This window comes from Trichoplusia ni, chromosome 8, assembly GCF_003590095.1.
Source record: "Trichoplusia ni isolate ovarian cell line Hi5 chromosome 8, tn1, whole genome shotgun sequence".
Taxonomy (NCBI): domain Eukaryota; kingdom Metazoa; phylum Arthropoda; class Insecta; order Lepidoptera; family Noctuidae; genus Trichoplusia; species Trichoplusia ni.
In genome coordinates, this window is record NC_039485.1 from 854,923 (window position 1) to 870,364 (window position 15,442).

General features: G+C 35.1%; 1 protein-coding gene across 3 annotated transcripts; it reads right to left on the reverse strand.

The window, feature by feature from the left end:
- Positions 1-7,114: 7,114 nt before the first annotated feature.
- Positions 7,115-15,284, reverse strand: LOC113496492 (epidermal growth factor receptor substrate 15 homolog). Of its 3 annotated transcripts, none has more exons than XM_026875731.1 (8): positions 15,153-15,284; positions 11,957-12,055; positions 11,498-11,656; positions 11,203-11,307; positions 10,600-10,731; positions 9,668-9,832; positions 9,143-9,280; positions 7,115-8,801 (listed from the first exon to the last, which is right to left on the reverse strand). In XM_026875731.1, exons 1-8 carry the CDS (start codon positions 15,153-15,155, stop codon positions 8,679-8,681), a joined length of 924 nt encoding a protein of 307 aa, XP_026731532.1. In that variant the 5' UTR covers positions 15,156-15,284; the 3' UTR covers positions 7,115-8,678. The 3 variants fall into 3 exon arrangements, with proteins under 3 accessions (XP_026731532.1, XP_026731531.1, XP_026731530.1); XM_026875730.1 differs by lacking the exon at positions 15,153-15,284 and adding an exon at positions 14,937-15,122 and having other exon boundaries at positions 11,203-11,304; XM_026875729.1 differs by lacking the exon at positions 15,153-15,284 and adding an exon at positions 14,937-15,122.
- Positions 15,285-15,442: the final 158 nt, after the last annotated feature.

Genomic DNA, 15,442 nt, shown 5'->3' on the forward strand with positions numbered 1-15,442 from the left:
TCAAGTTTGGCTTGATAGTATTTTATTTGAAGTCAGTCGTATATTTTCGTAGAAACACCTGAGCTCATTACAGCCAAAAAGCCCAGTTAATATTCTCCACTCTATTTTGGTAGGACTGCATTGAAATATACAGTCTATAAATGATTTTTGAAATTCTGTTTTAGATATTGTGTAACTATTATTTTTCGGTACCGCACTGATTAAAAGCGGTAAGTAATAAGTAGACAGCGTCATTACTCACTTAAACACACTTTACTAAATCGGTATGAGAGGCGTTAAGCCGAAAAGCTTACCTACATTTTTTCAAAGTTTTATTTACCGAGTAAAGATATTAGTGTTCTATTTTTAGACCTCTATTCTGGTCTTATAATAGGTGTAGCCATTCAGTCAAGTGATTCTCAAAAAAACTGTTTTCATCTTTTGTATTTCATAATATTTACTGTTACTGATAATAATAGCTGCGAAAGGTTCTCAGTCAACAAACACATCGTTTAAATCTTTAAATTTTGTTAAGTAACTGTAAATCGGGAGCCGAGGAGACATTTTCCTTTCCAACATTGATGTCACGGCGAGCTGACTGGTATAGGTTACCACTCTGTACTCAGTGCGCGCGAAGAGATTGTGATGTGAGTATTGTCCACAAAGGCTTTTCTTAATGTTTGTATAGCCCCTTCAAGAAATATTTAAATTATTTAATGAGTCGTGCAATGCGGTTTATAATGTCATTTGGATCCGTTTGATTTATGTGACAATTTTAGAGCCGTTTGAGTTATAACTTGTATAGGATTACAAAGTTTGTCGGTTAAGGAGGATTATCACCATCTCTTTTCTCAAAAAAACATCACAGAACATGAATATAATTGCAGAAGTGAGACAGCACACTACATGCGTCAGTACTCCTCTCACTTTCCTCATAGATTTGGTGAAAAGCCAAACTTTTTGAGTGTGAAACCGCGAGTGTAAGCGTTCGTTTAATTCGCTTCGATATGTTCGCGCGGATGCGTTTAAAGTTCATATTTTTCCGCATGAATATTAATGGATACACGTATTTAAGGTAAATTTATGGCCGGCGACACAATATATGGATGTTGGCCATGTTGGGAAGATTCATGAAACAGCGCGACTTGCCAGCTACCAAAATAGCGTGTCTCAACGAATGTTCTCTAATTATGTTTGTTACTTTACTTTCGGAGAGATCAGTGTAGATTCACTCCCTTTACTTTAGGTTTTATCCTAAAGAAATATAGTACTCCCGTGGGAAGACAACTATGCTCGTTCCTTATAAAGCGATTCAATATACCATCAACAAACTCTTTCTAGTTAACACTTATTAAATAGCCTCCAATGTTCCATAAAATCTGATTGTGAATATTCAACCAACTATTAATAAAGGTACCCATGTCACTCCACTTTGAAACGCCCTTTGCAATATGCCTTCAATAAAACACTGTTTATTTTACTTGGCAAGCGAAACAACTTGGCCTCAACATAATAACACTAAAAACTAAACACCCAGTGACCCTTTTGTTTGACACATTTGTATTATTATGATAATAAACATGATATATGAAGTTTGTTTGGTTTTACCTCCAATTTTGAAGCAAATTTACATTTACAAAATACATTTTATCAAATGTACCTAAATATTGTTAAATACTTTCTGTCGTTCTAGTCAATTAATTGACTTAATTGTTGATAGTGGTCAAAATAACAAGGTTTTTATTCCAACTAGGCCGTTTTTCAAATACTTTTAAAACGTTACAATAATGACTTTGGCACACAGGTCATAGAGAAGATCTGTCAAAAATATCAACAGACTATTCCATAATCTATAATCAATGCAGTAAATGCAGTAATGCGTTTTACTTCTTTTTTTCGTTAATTCTTCTTACAGATAAAAATTCACATCAAAATAATCGTAAATACCCTCTACTTTCATATCGATCTACTACTAAATACAGAAGATTAACTACCATGAAATGCCTTATAAAATTAGGTGCACATAACAAAAAACCTTTAGAAAGATTTCGAAAAGTGTCACTCATCGCTTTAAATTACGAAATAACTTCATAACACGGCGGGTGTCAAAAGATTATTTCAGCAAAAGTAAATAGCTAATTAGGATTAGACACTTCGTAATATCAAAATGCTTAGAACATTATTTACTTGTAGATTTTACTAGATGTTTACACTATAAATTATTGAAAACACCGTTAATTAACTAAAATATACAAAGCCTTACAGCGAGATTATAATTACGAAATAATTACAAGCAAATTAGTAGAATAATCTGAAATTAAATTGTCTTTGTAGCCTGCAAAATTGTAAAAACAATTTTAACAAAACGTGTAATAATGTTATTAATCGATTAAGGTACAAATGCTCATTAATGAAATTAAGGCAACACGACTGTGTCCCGCCTAGTATAGCAAGCAGCACTGCCTCTTTTTCTCGAAGCAGTTTAGAGGTTGATTCGAACTTCAGAACTGCCTGCGAAATGTAGGTTTCTGGTAACCAAGCAAGCATTGTAGAAACAGGGTTTGTTAAAAAAAATAAAAAAATCTTTGAATGCAACATCTGCGTTGCTCTTTCAGAAAGCCCAAATTGGATTTTAAATAAAACTTCGAAGAAAAGCGACCACCAAATTAGAATTTTCTTAAAATACGTTAAAAGAAAAAGTTTTCCTTCTTTTGAAGATTGTTTCTAACGCGTCAAGTCAGTTTTGCACATGGATATTTAACAATTTATTTAGCTTAAATAAAGGGTTTAACAACGCCGGTACTTTTGAAGATATTGAAATATTTAAATTTTAATTTGGAGCGTCTATGGATTAAATGCAAAACTATAAATTGATATGATATAGCAGTAGTAGTAGATGCACACGTGAAACAAGCAGAACGATCAACGTGAAATGAGATATCGCAAAACGCAGTAGCCAAGTAGCATCAGAAACGCAGAATGTATGAAGATGAAATTCCTTTCGATAGCTCACGTGACTTTGTCCTGTCATCTCCATGAGGGCAGGCGTGTTTCAGGAGCTCATAGTACTCGTACAAGTGACAACAACATAAGTGGGTAAATCTGCTTGAAAAAGCAACATATACTTAAGTGGTCAAAGATCAAAAGCCGTGCTATATATTCTTTGATAACGAATGTTCGCTTCGCCTACGTCGGACATGAATAATGCCGTAGGCGAGGACTAAATAATTTTACAAAATGTCATTACCTACCATCTTTTTAAACGTGAACAAAAGAATTAATTTATTCCTAAAGCCATTTGTTAACAAAGAAATTATCATGAAAGAACAATTTAAATCTTTTTTGGATTATATTAAACGCTTTTTACGTAGGCTGTCTTGTAGGTACTGATTCTATACATTGTAAAATAAATTGAATTTAGGCCTGTAGGTACTATGCCATCTTCGCCTTAAGGACTTAAAATTTTACCTTCAGAAAACTTAAATAAGTAAATGGCACACCAAAAAAAACCTGTTTTCACCTACAAAAAACATTACTGTCTCATAATAGCTAGTCGTCAGAGATACCATAAAAATATCGGAATATCGTAATAGTAAGGTCGTTACTATAATAACGTAATAGAGCAATATACGATGACGATGTCTTCTGGCCAAATTAATCTGGTTCACAACTCTATGGCTTCTTGTGAGGGATTGAGAGGCGATGCTCCGCTTCCCACGTCATTATTGACATGCTTTAACTCAAAAAAAAAAAATGTTTTGCTGTTACGGCTTTACATAAGAAAATAAATGTTTTTATTAATAAACCGTCCGTACCCCAATTTGCATGGCATTTTTTTATTATACCAGCAAACCGTCGATTCTAACTCAAACCCTTATAAAGATAAAGAAAAATTGGAAACATTATTAACTGATGTTTCAAATTTTTGTTTCCTTTACTCGTTACCTAACACCCTATTTGCCGCGACTAACTGATTTATGCATTTATCACTGCGATATCTTACGCGATTGTCGATCTCAGATTTCAATATTTGAAATACATATTGCTTCGTGACTTTTTCCTTCACCGTTTATCATTGGTGTCAAACAGTCAAGAAAGTAGGTATTTCTTAAGAAGTCACATTGGCACTTGCGTCCGTTCGTTGGTGTCAATCTTGCACCTGTGCATACATATTCGTTCGTAAGAGCCTTGGAAACCAATATTAGTTTGAGATATAGCTCGACATAATTATTATCTTCTTAGCTACCTGGTGGCTATAATAAACGTGACGTTATATTATACAACCGAATATCTGAAGAAACTAAAGCAATATTTCCTTAGGAATATTGTATTTGACGCAGTTTTACTAGAAATAAGTATTTATAATGATGTTAGCAATTACTAGTTTCGAAAATAATACTAGACAAAAGAATGATGATTCAATTCATTTTACCACCAATTTGAGTAAAATAATCACCATTAAAATACCTCATACTACAAAGTTAGAGAGATTAACGCAAGACGCTTTTAACTATGTAGTTGCATCAAAAACAACACTATTTACTACACAGATTAATGTTTTCCTTTAATTTGGTGTCTAAAAACAATCCACTCTCATTTCGTGATAATTAATTTGTTTATTATAAATACCTGTTTTAACATTGTTGTTGTTGTTGGTGCCTGAAGCCTGGCTGAACAGCGACGCGCCGGTGAGCCGGGCTCGACGGAGAATCCACCACATCTTGGTGAAAATTGCTGACTAATTACTTCTCAATATGTATTAATCAATCGATGCAATTGGCAAATATTAGAACACAATATTCCACAGCTATTTACAGTTCTTTATTCAAATTTTAGCGGGTATTTTCTTAAAAAGTTACTGCAATCACTATTTACGCCGGAAAAGTGTTTTTCTTTTCAGGTTTGATATCGAAAAAGTATTTAATTGAATCTAAGTGACGTACTCAATTGAATTGTTGATGTTTTTATTCATAATCGAGTCGTGATGTTAGATCGCGCGTCGTGTTGTAGACCGGGGTTGGGAACACCCTCGCCACCCGCTAGCTAACACAATACTGCCTGACATTTACAGTCACGGCATGCGCAGTGCTGCCCTCTAACAGGTGAATATTGGACCCTTACTTATAATTAACGAAGGTATTTTGATATTATGCTTTTAAATAACTTTTATGATCTTATTAATAAGGGTTGCGTATATTTATGGTACGTAGTTATCGGCATTTCAATGGTCTAATTTTCCCTGTAGAATGTATAACTTTACAAAGTCATGGTTTTGTTTGACTTTTATCAAGTCTGGCAAAGTGAGTGAAATAATAAATCTTTTGCACTTGACTTCGACGTGTTGTGGATTTATTGTTTTACTAACTGTTACCCGCGGCCCTCCCGCTACATATGAAAGTGATCTCACGAGAACATAAAAACTATTCTAGGTATATGTTAATCCTGGTTGTAAACTATCTGTGGACCAAGTTGTGTCTAAATCCGTTCAATCGTTTTTCCGTGAAAGAGGAACGAACATACATACACACAAACTTTTGCGTTTATAATCATATATTAGTATGATATTTGTTAATATTTATTATTTCCTATTTATGTTCTCTGCGTCTAGTCCCTTAAGGTCCGGCAGACCGAGGAGTCATCGCGGATTTTTCTGCTTTTTCATCTACCTTCATACTATTCTGGAATACGCATTTTAATGTTTATTTTACTGACCTACTTAATATAAACAAAGGTTCATTTAATGGGATTCCGTACCTAAAGGGTTACAACAGGCTCTACTGCTAAGAGTCGCTATTTTTTTTTTTCTGACCGTCCGTCTGCCTTCCTGTTACTAGGCTCTATCTCATGAACCGTGATATCGAGACAATCGGGATTTCCACGAGCCCCATTACTAAGGCTAAGCTGTTTGTCCGTCTGATCGTCCGTCTATCACTAGTTGTATCTCATGAACCGTGATGAATCTAGCCAGTTGAAATTTTCACACATTTTGTATTTCGGTTTCCGCTATAAAACAAGAAATGAAAATTTAGTACCGGTTACCCATTAGCCGCTTGTTTTTTTAGCCTATTTTACGGAACCCTCAGTCACAAATCCGACTCTTAATCAAACTACTTTATCATTACTTTTTCCACTAACTTATGCAACTAACTTTTCTATTTGCAAATATACTCGTTTTTAGTTTATATTACGATACGTGAAAACCAAGAAAAGGTATTGACGCGCTCTTTGGCTCTCATCAGAAATGTTTACTGAGAGAAGTTCGAGTTCCAAGCCAATTCAATTATCACTAAAAGTTGGCAAAAGGTTGCTCTTCTAAGTTTGGCTCTAATGTTAAAGAACCAATTTATTTGCCACGTGTTCCTAAACTATATACATCTACGTATACCTAATATAAGTGCATTTACGTAAGACTTATAACCTACCTGTTCAGTACAACATTCGGCTACTACACATTACTTTAGTTCACCATGTAATCCGTCGAGTTCTTAGTTTTGGGCAAAATGCCAAAAAGGTTTTCTTCCAAATTTTTACTTGCCCACCTTTTATTTGGCAATATAAGATACGTGAATGATTAATCTTAAACACTTTTCCTTGCTAATTAAGTACAATGAATAGCGAATATTCTGGGAAAAGAATAATTTCGTTCTCTCAAATTTATTTCGGCTCGTACATTCTTTCTGGCATTTAGGCTGCGCTTCACCAAGAGGTGTGCGAAAATGCGTAGCGATGGGAGTTATTATAGAACCAATAAAATCGCTATAATCGCTATGCTCCTCCTCTGTCAGCGCAGCTCTGGTGGAAACGTCTCAGCGGAGCTATGTTTTTGAGCATATTTTGCGTTTTGTACATAAACAATGTGTATTCAGGAGGATGTCTTGCGAGGCTTACGACATACTGTAAGCATCTTCGCATCGCAAATGAATGCGTATTTTCAGCTCCAGTACACATTCCTGTGCAAAAACAACCTTCAATCAGGTTTGTTTACCAACTAATTCCAACTAATTACAAAAACCTTAGGTGTAATTTTAAAATTGCATAAAAGGCATTTTAGTAAAATTTTATATTTAAGCAAAACAAGTGAATTAGTCACAACTACGAGTTTAAAACAGATTAAAACAAATAAAATAAAATAATAGTACAATTAATTCAATTTGTTTATTACAAATATTATACGTAGCTACTTTTTAATCATACATAATATGCATACTATAAACTTACAAAAATGTATGAAAAATGCGCCAAGCTTTCGAAACAGTCTTTATGTGCCAACACTTTGTTTATGGCACTTGATATCATTAATAAAAAAGTTTATGAACCATAGATTTAATAGAATACAATAAAAAAAACTTAATGGCATAATGATTGTGTCCTTGGCCGAGATATTATTCATCAAATGACAAGTCCAGAAGCAGATAATTTAGTTAGGATTGCTTGTGATGGTAATGGCAGCCAATGTCGTAAGAAGCAAGTGTTCTTAACTCATGAATGGCGCTCATTAAGCGACATATTTACTATTCTTTTGTCGACTTATGTTCTGGGGTCAACTGATTGGAACTTCAAATGACAAAAAGTTGTGCTAAGGGCCAATTGTTCAATCAACAACGTCCTGTTCTCTGAGAAATTAATATGGCGGTTTGACAAATTTTTAAACAAAATCGTCAAATATTCGGCTGATAAAAGTTATCTGGAAATTGAAAACTCGACCCTTTATTTTTGATCATAACAAGACGTTCCATTAAAATCGAGAAAACTTTACGATTTGTAGAGTCGTGCTTCCACAAAACCCTAGTTTTACTCAAAAAGGTAGTTTAAAGTAATATGAAAATAAAAAAATACTTTATTGATAGAAGAAAATCTCATACTGATTTGTTAAGTCAAATTAAGCTTAAAGTTCAAATACATGTTAACGTAGCTTCGGACATATCATTTATGTGTATTTACGACCAGATACTCGTACATTAAAAATACAAATATGAATAACTCGCGTACCATACGTCCTTTACATCAGAGTAATAAAACAAAACTGTATAAAAAGGCTTAATTAAAAGTGTTAACCTTCCTTTATTATAAACGACTAGAAAAGCCACTCGCCACAGTAAAGAAAAAACAATAAAAAAACAACACAACGGACAATGCATGATCTACAACAAAAATAAATTTAAATGGTTTACAACCAACAGGTTAGGACCGTTTGGGATACAAATAGAGTGAGTCCCCGAATGATACCAGTATATTCGATAACTTCGGAGATGTTGTAGTGAGGAAGTAAGACAGCGCACTACATATGTATTGGCATTTACTCACACGATTATAACCAAATAAGTGTTGCTTTAAATATCATATTGATTGCAGATAGCGTTCATAGCCTCTACCCTCCATCAGAGAAAATTAAGTACCTTCCGCTTAATAGGTTCAAAATGAGGAAAATAATGTAGAGAATCTAACACATCGTGTTTACAAAGCATCTGTAGATGTTATTGTGAAACATGATCGATAAACTTTTCACGTAAAAAAATTGATAATCTTTGCAAGGGCAAAAGATGATAAAGAATACTTTATCGATAGTAAAAGGAGTTTAAATTAAAATAGGTTTAAATCGAATTCAGATTACAGCTATAAAATGCGAGTTAATGAAGTTTGTTATGATGATATGGATGATTTGATATTCGGTATGGCTGATACTGCGACAGACTGCGGCTTCACCCCGAGGTGCCGGCCCCCGCGGCGGTGTTGTTCTTTGCTTTGTAATCCGCTAACTCTTTAAGCTTGGCGTTTTCTGCGACCAATGCTTGCACTCGCTGTTCGTACTTCTGTCTCAATTCCTGTTAAAGACAAACGTTGTCAAGAAGGTTTTTTGGATGTCTTGGATAGAAGCATTCTAAACAGATTGTTTTTTTTTAACAATGTGGGAGACATTAAGGACATTAACTCTTATGTCGCAGGGTACTTGAAACATTCAAATCTCATGCAAATACACCTAGACTCAGAACCAGCATTCGTGGATCACGTAAATACTTGTACTACGCGTATGGAGAATATGGAGATGACAGATCAAAGTCACGTAATTTATCGAAACGCAATGTCATTTCCATCATTTGCGTATTATCTGACTGGAGGGGTTGGGACAGTTGTATCAAGAATAACAGCAGCCATTAGCACTGACCTTAAAGATGGCGAGTTGTGTTTCATACTCCTTCTTCAAGTCATCGTTGAGTGTGGTGCTGGTCTGCGCTCGCTGCAGCACGAGCCCGTACCTGTCCTTCTCCGCCTTGAAGCGAGCTTCCATCGCTTGGAGACGATCCTACAATTTAGGAAACATTCAGGAATTGAATCCTTGTGTCCCGGGGGATTCCACAAACATTCAAGTCACATGCACAGAGACACCCAGACTATGGACAAGCAGTCGTGGATCACACAAATGCTTGTCCTACACAGCGATCGAACTCGCGACACATCGTGATTTGGCGGATGACCACAACCACTCAGCTATCTGTGCAGACAGTGAAGTGAACTTCACTGACTGCTTACCAAACTTCGTGAATGTAAACGTTCTCTAAATCTAGAATGCACTTACTGACTATCTACCGACACAGATTGCCGTGGCACTATAGCTTTAAATTTTTATTTGAAAAATCCTTAAAAATGAATTAAAGCAGCACAACTACTTAATGACATTTCGCTGATTTACCTCCATAGCTTTGACTTCAGAGTTCCTAATTTCCAGCAGATCTTTAGTGATCACGTTGATGTCCTTGAGTGACTGCACTTGCGTGGTCAGAGCTTCAATCTGCAGTTCCTGATTCTTCACCATCTTAGTCTTATCGAAGATCATTCCACGAGCCTTGCTTAGCAACTGGAATGGCATACATATATTACATGAGCTTAAAATAGTCTTTAAAATATTGAATCATCTTCATCCTAGCCTTTTCTCGACTATGTTGATGTCGGCTTCCAGACTAACCGGATGCAGTTAAGTACCAGTATTTTACAAGGATCAACTACCCTCGACCGCCTCAACCTAGTTACCTGGGCTACACGATAACCCTTTGTAAGACTGGTCAAACTTTCTAGCTTCTGACTAACGGTAACAAGTATGGTGGTCAAAGATTTGTTAATAACGGCGGGAAACAACAATATATCGTACTTTCCGTGACACAGAGGAACTCGTTGACATAGATCGTCACCCATCCACCGACCGTCTGTATCAAGCGTAGTTTAACCTCGATCAACTTGTGCAGTTAGTTTTGGGTTTAGCCCCAAAACTGCGTAATTTACATAAACTTCAAATATTGTATAATAAATATACAACCAACAAAATAATTTTCAATTGGCAACGCACACATGCTCAATACATAAATCAATGGATCCTGATTTACGGAAAGCTTGAATAGTTGGCTTTATTTTACGTTTGTACTACATAACAATGACATTCGCGCGAATTTACAGCTAAAAGCTTTATTTTATTCTGAATCCGAATTTATGTTCTATCAGTTTAAAATGTTGATAAATAGAGTGAGAAAAAATAAAGTGCAGGAATTCAGAATGACGTAAATAAAATTTGACCAATTTCCTAAAGTATTCACCATAAATGTGTTGTGTTAGCAAAATGTTTTGACAAACCTCTTCGTGTTGCTGTTTAATATTTTCAATCATCTCATGGTTCTTGCCGGTAGGTTTTGATAAAGCAGCCTGAAGTTCCGTCTCCAAGTTCTTGACCCTCGCTTTGAGAAGGTCGATCTCTTCTTCACGGACCTGTGTGGCGAACACAAAGTAGTCTATGAACATATTCCTAAGTATTTCAAGTAAATGTAAAAACCGCTGGTACAAATGTTTTAAAATAATTTACATACATTTTTCTAATACCGATCTTTATGATACCGAGGCCAAATGTTTCCAAATGTAAATAACGTCCTGCTAACATAATTTGTTAACTATTACAGTTAACAGTTAAAAAATTTAACATAATTTTTCAAATAGACCGAGATAGATGTTATCACTCTTATATGTAATTTTTTACGCTAGCTGGAAGCGAGATTTCCTAATACAGAAGAAATGTAGAAGTATGGTTATCGCCTCTTTTAAAGTCCTGACAAATGTAGTTGCAGGGGTTCGCATACAGTAAGAGTTTATTTTATTATTTTTCTAAGTATTTGAATTCAAATATATGTTTTCCTGATTTCTCGTTCTCAAGGAATTATTTGCTAATACAATAATTTTACATACCTTTAATTCTAGTTTAAATCCGTCTTCTGTCCTTTCGCTTTTGACCTTTTCTAATTCTTCAATCTTCTTCAGAAGCTCTTGTTCCCTCTGAGCCCAATCACCCTGCTATCACAAAATATTAATTTCGTTGTTATCCTTTACACGGCGTAACATTAGCATAAAAGCCTTTTTACTGATAATTTAAAATATCATCAATAAACCTTGACTGGTTCTTCACAGTAACTTGGACGCTAGCCTGATTGCGAAAATTAAAATAAGATTTTCGTGTTTCGGTTCCTGAAAACTATTAACTTACAGTTTCTTTAGCCTTGTCTTCGACAAGCTGAATACCATTAGGCGTCGGTTGTGGCACGCTTTGCACATCTGGTTTAACTTCAACAGTTTCTGCTGGTTTGGCCTCCTTTACTTCTTCTGATTTGATTCCCGTTTCGCTGGGTGTAATCACGGGGTCGGCCTGAGGATACAAATAAATAATATAGACATGCTTCATCTTAGAAACATTAAAAAAAACATCTTCAATGTATTAATATTGTTTTGGCTGTCATTTTATTTAAACTCTATATCAGGGAGGTAACTAAACGTATAAGGGTAGAGGCTTTTGCGCAGAGGTGGAACATCTAAAGGCTAAAATAACCTATTACTGTATGAATAACTGTTAGTCTTTGTTATCGTATGACATTTCGAACAAAATTACGCTTTTTTTAAATCTTTAATCTTGCAATCCTTGTAAACTATCCGTTGTAATGTTACTCACAACTTTTACTTCCTCGCTGGCTGGTGTCTGGATGGGTTGTGGCGCAGCGGCTCCCTCACCACCGCCTGACTCCTGAAGCTGGGGCTGGACAGGATCTGCCTGCAAATTAACCAAATGGAATACTTATTTTACTTTGTGAAATCATTTGGAAATTTCCATGATCTAATAAACTGCTCTTTCGCGAATAAATTAATCATCATAAACTTAATTTGAAAATTTAATTGCGCAATATCATTTTATAAAACTCCATAATTATAAAATTCATATACTTCTGCATCCTATTGAACTGTACTCTATTCAATTAACGTTTCATACAAATATTTCCATTCTTACAAATATTGCTTGTACAAAGCACTCAAATCTAGAGGTTTTCACTTTGTCATATACAAGTGGCGTCGTTGTTGAACCGAATCGAACATTCCCATTGAAGCGTAGTATGCATATACCTTTTAGCTCCGGGACCATTGTGCGCTTTGAGTATTGGACCCTCCATGTTACTCGTGTCCGATGCCTCGAGACCGGACGTCGTCAGTTTCCGTCGGCATTCAAAACTTAAGTAAATTATAAACCGACCGGTCATTGGAGATGGAAGCAATACTTTAGGGACAATAGGAGAGGGAATTGTGTAACTAAACCCTCGACGCAATGGTGAATTAGTGGAGGAAACATTTCAGATAGAGCTTCATAGATGTACTAGAGTTACAGATGTAGATTTTAAACATGTTTAAAAGTAACGGGCCCGAATTCTGCGCTAATATTTCTCAGCCATCATTAGGCCGGAAGTTTTTTAAATTTCTGACGACTCATTTTTTATTACTTGCACTTAAGGCATGTCTTGGTGGCCTTCACCTTTTCGAAGGACAGTAACTAATTCTCGTAGTACCTATTTACCTAAGTTTATTATAAAGTAATCAAAGTTACTAATAGTTTATAGTTACTAGTAGTTTTAGGTTAGTACCTAGTTACAGACTCTGGTATTTAGTTTAAATCAACTTTGAATAATTAAATACTTTGTCTATTTGAATGTTTTGATACCAGTCTTGTAACTGTCAAAGAGATTTTCATGAAGTTTGCTACAGACTTAAATTGTATTCAAAATTTAACCATGATAAGTTGGTTTTAAAGGTCTACTATTTACTATTTAAATTACCTATGTTTCCTATATTCTGTGAAATGTTTATATTATATTGTAGATATTTGTAGAAAAATAGATCTTCAGTAATCAAAAGTGATCATGACAACCTGAAATAGGTACGTCCTTCATGTAACATTAGGTACTGTCGTCTGTTTTGCTGTTTTGTTTGAAGTACAAACTTCAAAGTTACAAATTTTCAGAAGTATTGAAGAACTTGTGTACACGGTCTGCTGTCCGAGGCCGCTCCTAATTTATATTCAAAATACTTAAAACAGTTAATTAAAACTTTTTGAAGGATTCGGGAGCAAATAAAACAAAGTTTTATCAATCTTGCAATTAAGAAAGGGTCTGTGACGAAGTAATGGGGCAAGTTGCAACTGGAAACATTATTTGTACCTGTAAAGTTATGAACGGCCAACATTTTTAAAACTTTTTTATTAGCTTCAAAAAGTTTTCATGCTGCAGGTACCTAAACTTAAAAAAAATCACACAAGTCTCCTCTTGATGTCAAAATGAACATTAAAAAAACATTTCAGAATGTTGTCATTGTACGAGGTACTTCTATTCTAGCGAAACGTCAAACAAATAACATTCTTTTGTTGCGAGATCTGCACACAACACACACAATGATCAGTTTTGTTTAAGAAAATCTACATATTAATATTGAACAAAGGAATATGTGGCGAAGAGAAAATCAAACCCAAATCAACAAAAAGGAAAAAGGAATGTATTCTTACATAACGGGCTCTGAAAAGCCTCTTGAATAGGACACCTGCACAACAGTGAGACTACCTCTAATACGAAGACGTGACAAAATAAACAAATTGCTACCTTCTGAGGATGAAACTAGAAATCTTTAACACGAATTAAAGATCCCGAGACCTTACAAGATGAATGCCAATCATCTGGTGTTCAGAATAAAATCGCTCAAGCGATGTATCGCGAGCGAAATATATTCGTATTAACGGATGTAAATTGAGCAAGAAATTGACACTTTGCTACTAGGTATGGTCTCGATTTAGGGAATTTTCTTAAAGGGTGACTAAAAGCTGATTTAGACAGTGACGATGCGAAATTGCGTACCAGTCCGACGATGATATCATTAGTATGGCCACTATATGGTGATTGTTATACCAGAGCTACATTGCTCGCTTTGGCCATATGAACCGTAGACACTTTACATTTTTTTTAAGAATACTGCTATTGATTTAACATTTTGACCGCAACCAATGGACAGGACGGAAATTTTAATAATGGAAGCAAAATGTGTCCATCCCAACGCAACTCTTTACAGTTGGGTATGCACCTGTGAAATGCGCATGAAAATTTCGTAGATGGACTACCTATCGGTATTTTACGATAATTTCCAATTTAAATTAAATAAGTATTGAGAAAATTATATCAATTTCATATAAGAACTAAAATCAAGAGAAGCTCCTTTGTAATCTAGGTAGTTTTATGTAACTTGCGTCTTATGAGAATCTACACTGAACATGATACGGCATATAATATAATTATAATGAATAGTAGGAAGTAAATAGTATTGGTGTTCAGTGTTAGATTATTATACAATTTCCCATTCACTCAGGGCAGTTACCAAAGCAGCATGTGGTATGAGGAGCTTTTCTGAGACTTTTCATTTACGAAAGAATGTCAATAAACTATAATTGCAAGATGACCAACAAAAAGCTGCACCAACAGATGTGTACGCCGTAACTACGTCAAAATAAATCTAAATTTAACTAATGCTTACAAGCAATAACCGACCTACAAAGTTAAGCCTGAAGAAGCACAAATTGTTCGCGCTTTCTCGCATACTAATGGATATTTAAGAGCTAGAATTACCCACGTCTCTTCCTCGTACCCACGGACCCTAGTCCATATAGATCTCATGTTCGATCCTTCGTAACAATCTAAACTATCAATTTCAGATATTTTTTTCCCTCCGGAGCATCGAGAAATAGTTCCACGTGAAAGAATTTTGACAATAATGAATTAAACTGACACGAACCAATCGTATTTTATTTTTTTAATAGCTGGATAGTAAAAAGTTTAACTTACCATTTTAAATGTTTTTGATTTTCTATTTTTTTATATCACAAGCAAAGGATTTACGTACTCAAGTCAAGAGAATGGAGAATATACTATGTACAAAACGTCTATTTTTGGGAGTGCAGACGCACCGATATAAAAATAGAAAATACAGAGCGTCGTGAAATTTGTAAAACTTTCCCGCGCGTGTTTCAAGTGCAGATAATACGCATGCATAGTAAAATTGATATGTTGATTGCGGTCTCAGATTAGGTCCGGTCGGGCTACCCCGATAAAATGCATGAGTAAACTGTATTTAA